At 38.3% G+C, this 10,000-nt stretch overlaps 1 protein-coding gene across 4 annotated transcripts in view; it reads left to right on the forward strand.

The window, feature by feature from the left end:
* The window catches only part of LOC138028248 (QRFP-like peptide receptor), a 288,469-nt gene that overhangs the window by 175,273 nt on the left and 103,196 nt on the right, over positions 1-10,000 (forward strand). The window contains exon 1 of one of the 4 annotated variants that reach the window (XR_011127597.1): positions 2,437-2,577. The exons of 1 other annotated variant lie outside the window; for it this stretch is intronic. Coding sequence is in view for 1 of the 3 variants with exons in the window: in XM_068875713.1 (XP_068731814.1) it covers positions 2,572-2,577 (6 nt within the window). In the remaining 2 variants the exon portion in view is untranslated. Of the gene's footprint in view, positions 1-2,436; positions 2,578-10,000 lie in introns of those variants that run through there. 2 more of the 4 variants (XM_068875713.1, XM_068875718.1) reach the window with 2 other exon arrangements.

A 10,000-nucleotide genomic window follows, 5' to 3' on the forward strand; every position in this document is an offset into this window, starting at 1 on the left:
TCCTATACAATTTTTGTCATTCCACGATAGCCGACAACATTTTATAGTGATTTATATAATTTAAAAATTATATAAATCACTATAAAATGTTGTCGGCTATCGTGGAATGACAAAAATTGTACATTTGGTTTACTTCAAATAAATAAAGTCTTAACTTCAAAAAATCTAATTTTGTTATTGCTTGCTAAGCATCGCGCGCACGGAGCACCATAGTTAAGAAAATATGATAACCATCGAGGCGAGAAATTTTGGTTTTATAGCCATGACATCATCAACCGTCCGTACGTACGTACGTCCACCCCACCATGTATGCCAATGTGACCAGTATCATGCTAGTTTAAAGCATATATACACCTGTCGAAACAAGGTATCCGCTGACCATTATCATGTGACCATATCGCGGGCTCAAGGTTAGAGCTCACCGAGGTCAGCTTTTTCTTTTTAAAGTTGACCGCTGACCAGGGACTGGTTTTCGGTAGGATTGCAGTCTCAACCCAGTTTTACTCACCTAAACGTAAGCGAGGCTTATTTTTTCACGCGCTTTTTCTGGCTTGACGCGGCTACACGGCGATACCTCGTCTACTGTAGTTCTTACACAGTCAACGCTTTTCGTTTTCAGCTGGAAAACGGTTTGGAAAATGTTTTCTTTGTGCATTTTTTGCTGGTTTCAATCCAGTTTGACTTATCATGATAGCTGTGGTCTACACCAGCGGCTACGCAGTTATTCAAGTCAAGAATTGGAGGGACATAAACTCAAAGCCAAGTGTTCATTTTTAATTTGCTTAGAGCTGCTTTTTTCCCTGTATTGAAATTTTTGGCATATCTTTAAAAGCTCTGATAAGGTTACATGATGCCTGGAGGACCTATGCCTAGAACAGGAACGAAAGGAAAGCTAAAGAGAACGACAACGGGAAAACAGAATACCATTAATAGCTCCTGCTTGGTGGAAGGCGTTACTCCACAAATTCTTTCCTTGGGCACTATACCGTTTCTTCTTTTTTTTTAATCGGTTTTTCCTTTGTTAAGGAATAAAACTCGAATTCTATTCGCTGGCTATTGACAGTTGACTCTGAAATGTTTTTTTTTTCTTTTCCATTCGTTCGCTGAGGGTGTGCTTGTTTTCTTTTAAAACTCATGCTGTTCAAGAAAAAATCATTGCCAAGCTGGTGAATTCCAAAGTAAGTCTCACTCGAAAAACCGGTTCATGCGGTATCAGTTTTTAGCTTAAATGTACCGAGGAATTAACCAGTTAGGCAAGTATTTTATGTATAGAAGAAAGCAAAGAAAATGATTTCGTTATTAAAGTAGCAACCGGAAACATCAAAACGCGGACAATTCGAGATCTTCTGTTTTCACTAACCCTACAGGCAGTTAATACGTAAGCAGGGAGCTCCGCTAATCTATTTTTTATATTTCGCCCATATCAGATGAAAAGACCTTTTCTACCTTAAGCAGCATATTTAGCGTGATAATGATAAGAATATTAATGTTTTCCTAGACTGCAGAGATTATGTAGAGTACCTAGGAGTATTACTTGATTACAATCTTTCTTGGAAGAAACATATATAATCTGTTACTCAGCTGGAAATTAGCCAGACTGTAGGTATAATTGCAAAATTAGGACACTTTGTTCCTCCTCCGGCGATGGTACTCTTTTAACTATTTATCAATCCTTAATTTCTCCCTGCTTAACTTGCGGATTATTTGTTTGGGGTCAGGCTTGTAAGTCTCACATAAACAAAAATATATATTATTACAAACCCCGTGCCCTGCGTTCATTTGTTTTGCGAAGAAAAACGACCACACTATTCCTTTGCTTATTAAAAGGGAAACAATAAATCAATAAATAAAATGAAATAAAGATTATTATTGTTGTATTAAAGATTATTTCTTATTTATTGATTTCACTCTATGCGTATATGTAAACTATTAATATATTTGTTCTGTAAAATTTAGGTATAAATGAATTATGTATATTGCACTATTTAGCCTCAGTCTTTTCAGACTGGAGTAAAAATATTAAAATAATCAATGTTGGCCACCCAATTAGTTTAGTTTTAAAGATATTTTGGACCAGTAAATGTATTTACGTTCAGTTGTCTTTGTCTTGGTACAATAATTGTAGCTTCTTTGTAACATATACGTACTGTACAGAACAAACAAGGTTAGGTGTTACAATGTTGTTGTGACAACCCTTCTGACAAGAAGGTCTCTTCAAAGTATTGAAACTGGTTTCAGCCACCAGGCTAAAACAAATAGCCGAGGAACACGGAAAGGAAGATTTTAGACTAGATTGTACAGCGCTATGAATAACTAGTCGATTTAGCACTATATAAATGCTTATTACTACTTATTACTATACTGGGATTCTCAGTATTAAGTTGAGTGTTTTTCATGAGTGACGTAGGCACGCTGTTTTGCAAGCTGTGCATGTTGAGGAAGTAACTACAATATTCAGTTGCCGAATTCGGTTCAGCGGTGCCTGGTACAAACAAGGTTTTATACCGTTCCTGTCGCTTTGAATTCATCTTCAGGTTCTTCGATTAAATCAAGAGATTATCACGTGTCGAAATGGAGGTAAGTATAGTAATTTTGACATTTAAAGAAGAGCCTGGCTTTGCCGGAATGAAAAATTCGTGATTGTCTAAAACTGAATGACAATATGTATAAACGAGAGTTGTGGATAAGTTCTCGAAAAAAGTACATAAATCTCGGTTTCCACTCTTTGACAGAAACTGAACAGGTAGAGGTAATTTGTTACATCGGTCTTAGTTAAAGGATGCAATTCATAAGAGCGAAGGGTTTATTTTAGTTTAAAAAAAGGATTCTTCGAGGGTTGTTATTTCCTTTAAGAACTCCCAGGAAAAGTAAAAGCTGTAAAAATGCTTTAAGCTGTGTTTTTTTCTTTACGCTACAGAGGAATAACAAAAAAAAAAGTCATGTGTTTGCGATCTGTCAACGTAACGCTAAGGTTCCTGCACTCCCGTGATTTCTATTTTTTTTGGAGTAAGCCTTGCCTCATTTTAAGAATATAGATATATTGGGTATTCGGACTAATCCATTTGTTAATAATATAATTGTTTTCGTCGTCAATATCTTTGCCTTAAGCTTAATATTAGGATAAAAATTTCCTCAAAAAGATTTCTCCAAATATTCTCTCACTGGTTACGAAACTTGTCTCATTAAAAGCCGAAGGCAAGCACGGATCACATTTTCTGATCAGTTATGGTTGTATTTTTAGCTTTAAAATCTATTGTAGAAAGATGCTCTTACGGGCCAAGAAACTGATCACATTTAAGGTGGCTCGACCCAGTTTCACCACTTTTGAGAGCCCTTTTTATTAGAAGGGCTATAACTAATATATAGATCTACCTATGCCTAAAAACGGAGCTCCTTGAGTATTTATTATTACTGCCTGTAGGGTTAGTGAAAATAAAAGGTTTCGAATTGTCCGCGTTTTGATGTTTCCGGTTCCTGCTTAATTAAATCATTCTCTTTGCTTTCTTCTACAAAAAAAATCATTGCCTAAACTAATGAATTCCGCGGCAAATTTCACGCTAAAAACCGATATCGCATGAATCATATCGGGTTTTGGAATGAAATTTACTTTGTAATTTACAAGTTAGGCGCTGAATTTTTCTTAAACCACACGACTTTTAAAAGAAAATAAGCACACCCTCAGGGAGCAAATGGGAAAGGAAAAAAGCCATTTCAAAGTCAACTGCCAATATCCAGCGAATACGAATCACGCTAAAATTCAGTTCAAGGTAAAAAAAAAAAAGTTTTACTGGTGTACTTCATTCCACCTTATCTCTGAAAACGAGATCATTCACATTTTGATATATTTCATTGAAACCTGCCAGGTTGGTTTTAACAAAAATCGGCAAAATACGGCAATGCAACCAAGAAAGGACGAACTTCAAACAAGATCCGCTCCAACACCAAATTATTTACCTTTAGGTGCGTTAAACAAACTTCTGAAAACACAAGCTAGTGAAATTTCCCACTTATTTTACGAGAACGCATTGCGATTACGTGTTTATAACATAAGGGCAAAATTTTGTTGTCACTGTCGAGGCACATCGAAAACCAGTTGGGCAAACGAATTAAAAAGCACTTGTTCGATCGCATTTTACAGCAAAACAAACAAACAAATCAACTTTTTCTTTATGTCCAAAAGAGTACAGATAATTGTTATTTAATTCCAGTCGACAATTCGAGTTTTATTCCTTAACAAAGGAAAAACCGATTAAAAATACGATTCTACTTTAAATAACGTATCCGTAAAAATAAGAAACGGTACAGTTCCCAAGGAAACAATTTGTGGAGTAACTTCTTCCACCAAACATGAGCTATCACTGGTATTCTGTTTTGCCGTTGTCGTTCTCTTTGGCTTTCCTTTCGTTTCTGTGCTAGTCATAGGTCCTCCACGCATCATGTAACCTTATCAGAGCTTTTAAAGATACGAAAAACCAGCTCTAAACAAATTAAAAATAAACACTCAGCTTTAAGTTTATATCCCTCCTATGCCTGTCTTGAATAACTGCGTAGCCACCAGTGTGGACCACAGATATCATGATATACGTCAAACTGGATTGAAACCAGCGAAAAATGCAGAAAGAAAACATTTTCCAAACCGTTTTCCACCTAAACACAAAAAGCGTTGGCCGTGTAGCCTTGTCTAGCCACAGAAAGTGCGCGAAAAAGGAAGCCTCGTTTATGTTTAGGCTAGTTAACCTGGGCTTGGCCTACAATCCAATCGAAAACCAGTACCTGGTCGGCGGTCAACTCCAAGCTTGGGGCGGCGATATGGTCACGTGATACTGCTCAGGGAATACCTTGTTTTGACAGGTGTCAATTGATCATAACATGGATGTCTAATATCAAAGATGTATAATGCTGTAGACCTGCATGATACTAGTCACGTTGACATACATGGAGGGGTGGACGTACGCACAGTAGATGACGTCATGGCTATAAAACAAAAATTTCTATGGTGCTCCTCGTGTGCACGCCTTCGGCGCGCGCGGAGCTCGGCTACTACAGTGCATCACGTAACACCAATGCTATGGTACTGTAAAAAAACACTAGTCATTGTTTGATTTTCGAAAATGTAAGGTCGCTCTGAATCAGATCACAGGAGTGTTAAAACTTTGCGGATGGTTCCACTTGTATTACTCATTACTATTCTACAATCATTTTGGGAGGCGCCGTGGCCTTATGGTTAGTAGGCTTGACTCCGGATCGAGTGGTCCAGGTTTGGGTTCTGGCATGGGACATTGTGTTGTGTTCTTGGGCAAGCCACTTTACTCTCACGATGCCTCTCTCGACTCAGGTGTATAAATGGGTCCCGGGGAATCTAATGCTGGGGGCAACCCTGCGATGGACTGGCATCCCATTCAGGTGGGAGTAGAAATACACCTAATCGCTTCATGCTATAAAAACCGGACATAAGCGCCGGCCTGATGGGCCTTCTAGGATCGTAGCAGGCTTTACCTTTATTCTACAATCAAAACTGGGGATGATCGTGTTCATTTTTGAGATACAATCAAGTAAAGACGAAAGATAGTCAACATTCACCTTTATCACTCGGCGGCCATTTTGGAGTCCTTGGGGAATAAAGGCTTTGTCTTTGCATTGTCTTTGACCGTCCAGCCTCACATTGAATGAGAGGCTCGACGGGCAAAATCTTTTGTTTGGACATTGAGTGATATGGGTCTATAGGGTTGTTTTGGAGAGCTTTCGTGTTGCCAAGGTCACAACAAGGGGTGCTTTTTGATAAGCAAAAATCAGCGTTTCATATGGCACAATAACATTCCTGTTACGCGATACAGTGTTTTGGGGGAAACCCTTAGATAGATAGATAGATAGATAGATAGACAGACAGACAGACAGACAGACAGACAGACAGACAGACAGACAGACAGACAGACAGACAGACAGATAGATAGATAGATAGATAGATAGATAGATAGATAGATAGATAGATAGATAGATAGATCGTTTCCCTTATTTCTTGGTTCCTCTTCAGTTATAGCTTGAGAGAGAATGGTAACAAGAATATCAATAACTATCAAACTGAAAAGTACTGGACTGTTAAACTGAAAAGAACTGGGTGAAACTATCAATATCCGACCAATATCCGGAGAATGGTAACAAGAATAACAAAAACTATCAAACTGAAAAGTACTGGACTATTAAACTGAAAAGAACTGGGTGAAACTATCAATATCTGGTCAATATCCGGAGAATGGTAACAAGAATATCAATAACTATCAAACTGAAAAGTACTGGACTATTCAAAGGAAAGTTTAAACAGAACATAACTAAACTGGCTAAACTGTTTACAAACAGACTGAGAGGCGCTAGAGGAAAAAAAAGGAAAAAAAGAAAAGAAAAACAAAACAAGAACAAGAACGGCAAAAACTGCAAATTTCTGCAAAATCCGCGCAATCCACCCTTTCCCCCATGATTGGGAAAAAAGCTAGAGGAATACTTCCAGTGCTGCTAGACAGTCGAATGAAGGATTTTCCTAATGATAGCGGAAACGGCGGATTTCGTTCGGAAATTTCAACATACATATAAATATAATAATAATAATAATAATAATTATTATTATTATTATTATTATTATTATTATTATTATTAATATTATGAAATTACTGTCTAGCAGCACTGGAAGTATTCCTCTAGCTTTTTTCTTAATCATGGTGGAAAGGGTGGATTGCGCGGATTTTTCGGAAATTTTCAGCTTTTTCCGTTCTTGTTCGTGTTCTTGTTTTGTTTTTGTTTTTTCCTTTTTCCACTTGCTCCTCTCAGTCTGTTTGTGAGCAGTTTAGTCAGTTTAGTGACATTCAGTATAAAATTTCCTCCAAAAAGAACAACGGTTTTGCTCTTTTAGGAGTGGGGTCATCATTTGTAAGCATCCCTTTCTTTTTAACGAAACTCCCTTTGTTTTTGTATCAATCCGTTTTGATTGTTTCTTGACAAAACTATCCCGCTGCAAGTTGATATCAACAATTCCTAAATGCGATCTCACACTAGTTCGGAAAAACCATTTCTCAAATTCCTCTCAGACTTGTGTATCGTTATTGTGGCTTAGTAATCAAGTTTATTGTTCGACCAAAAATAGATGTTGATTGCAGTAGGCTGGTTGACTGACGATCTTCTGATCATTCTGAATACTACCACGACAACATTTCCTTAACGAAGGAGAACTTTTACATCGTTATTGTGGCTTAGTGATGGAGTTTATTGTTCGATTAAAAATAGCTGTTGATTGCAGTAGGCTAGGTGACTGACCCTTTCGTTTTGTATCAATCCGTTTTGTTTGTTTCTTGACAAAAGTATCCCACTGCAAGTCGGTAAATGCGACCTCATGCACACTACTCGGAAAAAACCATTTCTCAAATTCCTCTCAAACTTTTGTATCGTTATTGTGGCTTAGTAATCAAGTTTATTGTTCGACCAAAATAGATGTTGATTGCAGTAGGTTGGTTGACTGACGATCTTCTGATCATTCTGAATACTACCACGAGAACATCTTCTTAACGAAGGAGAACTTTTACATCGTTATTGTGGCTTAGTGATGGAGTTTTTGTTCAATTAAAATAGCTGTTGATTGCAGAAGGCAAAGGTGACTGACCCTTTCGTTTTGTATCAATCCGTTTTGTTAGCTTCTTGACAAAAGTATCCCACTGCAAGTCGATATCAACAATTGGTAAATGCGACCTCACACTAGTTCGGTAAAACCAGTTCTCAAATTCTTGTCAAACTTTTGTATCGTTATTATGGCTTAGTAATCAAGTTTATTTTTCGACCAAAATAGCTGTTGATTGCAGTAGGTTGGTTGACTGTCGATATTCTGATCATTATGAATACTAGCAAGAGAACATTTTCTTAACGAAGGAGAACTTTTACATCGTTATTGTGGCTTAGTGATGGAGTTTATTGTTCGATTAAAATAGCCGTTGATTGCAGTAGGCAAGTTGACTGATGATCTGCTGATCATTCTGAATACTAGCGAGAACATTTTTACATGAAGGAGAACGTTTACGTCGTTATCGTGGCTAAGGGATGGAGTTAATTGTTCGATTAAAATTATGGCTGATGATCTATCGTGTATACTAGCAAGAACAATCGTTTAAAGAATCACAGAATGGCATTTGGGAACTGATGCTATGTCACAGTTTGCTATCGAAACGTCACTTTTGTCAGCATTGAATTGCTATTTTTTGTTGTTTGTTTTACCTTTAATTAAAGTCTCCTTGCATTATTCACGAGGATTTCACGAGTCTGCTGTCTATAAAATCTGAATGCGTTTTTCAAAGCCACACATCATCTTTGAAGATGCAGAGGGCCCGTTACCCATGTAGACAGCTCAATAGCAAGACCATCAGAAGTGCAGCTTTATGCTACCTAAGTCCGGTGTTTTTAGGAAAATGTAGTGTCATAAGTGCAAAATGTGTTTGTGATGTCCAGGAGGAGGGTTTCGAAAATGCTTGGAACAACGTGTGTAGGAACAGAGATGCTTGCGATAGGGCTCTTCACGGTTTGTTTGTCAAAATTTTACCATTTGAAACATGCTTTTTGTCTTGTTTAGTCTTACTTTTTATTTCGAAATCAACTGATGTGGATGCAGCAATTTTTTTTCTGGTGTCTTTCACAGGCATAAAGAACGTGGCATTCTTCTTCAGCGCTATTAGCACGCAAAGTCTAAAGAAACAAACAAAGAAGAAGAAAGCAGATGAAGAGGACGAGGATAGCAATGATAATGAACACATTCCAGACTCGAGTCAATTGGCAAGTTCAACAAGCCAAGGATGGGTTACTAGTCACCCGACGATTGTCAATCAAAAGTTGTGCCCCTCACTTAATTATTGGATCGCGTTGACTACGCCTAACGGTGCTCCGTGCAATCCTCTTGTGATCCATCGTGCCCTTCTTGAGTGCAGAGTGGACGTTATTGCAAATCAGGTAACAAACTCTTTGTTGAAACATCAAAAGTCGTGCAAACGAACAGTAAATTTCAAAGCAGGACGACAAGCAGGAGGGAAAAGCGAGCTATGAATTGAAAATTAAAAGTCCACAAGACAATTTCCAGTGACTAGATTGGACAAAATGTATGACCCGCCCAAGCCTACATTTTTCATAGTGGCACAAATTATCTAGTCTCGAATTTTAGGCCGCGCCATGTTAAACTTTCGTCTGGAGTCCTCAGGACAACTAGTTACCGCAAAATTAAATGAACTTGTGTATGGCCTTAGCATTCCAGTTAATTGTTTTAACTATTCTGAATCTTATAGGTCCCCTGTCAAGAGGGCAAAGAATCTGGCGCAATGAAGGAGCTGTTTAAAGTCCTCAAGGACCATAAGAACCCATTTATGGAGGACCTGGTGAATACATCTTACCGATACTGCTTTCGGGATGAACTTGAAAGTTTCGTGGATGATTCTGATTCAGTGGACCTTGACGAATGCGGGACCGAGAACGTTGTCCGAGTTTGGCTGGTCGATTCCTCGTTTCACTCCAATCTTTCGTATGCTTTGAGGAAATTGCAAGATGCAAAATTGGTCATCGACCAGTTCGGTTTCCAGTTAGATGTCACGGGCATCCAGAGAGGAAGCGAAACCATCGAAGAACAGGCTAGGTTATCGGATAAACTCACAGTACTTGTGAATGACATTGGTATTGCTATGAAAAGGCTGGGGTATGCCCTTTATGGTGGCAAGGTGTACAAGAAATGCGACAAGGCAAAATACACGTATTCGTTCAAGTGCGAGGTGGAGGCTTTCGTCAATAGCTTGGCGGCAAATGAACTTTTCAAGGCGCGACTATTAAAGGACATGAAAAAAGTCATAGAGATCCTCGCTAACCCGCATTGCCAAGTCATTCGACCCCTTTGTGTAGATTATAATTTGATTGAGGTCAATGACGGCTGGTGCTGGTCCATCAAGGAGCGTCGCTTCTTGGAGAATGCGGTGAAGGACAAGGACATTGG

This window comes from Montipora capricornis, chromosome 13 (assembly GCF_036669925.1).
Source record: "Montipora capricornis isolate CH-2021 chromosome 13, ASM3666992v2, whole genome shotgun sequence".
Taxonomy (NCBI): domain Eukaryota; kingdom Metazoa; phylum Cnidaria; class Anthozoa; order Scleractinia; family Acroporidae; genus Montipora; species Montipora capricornis.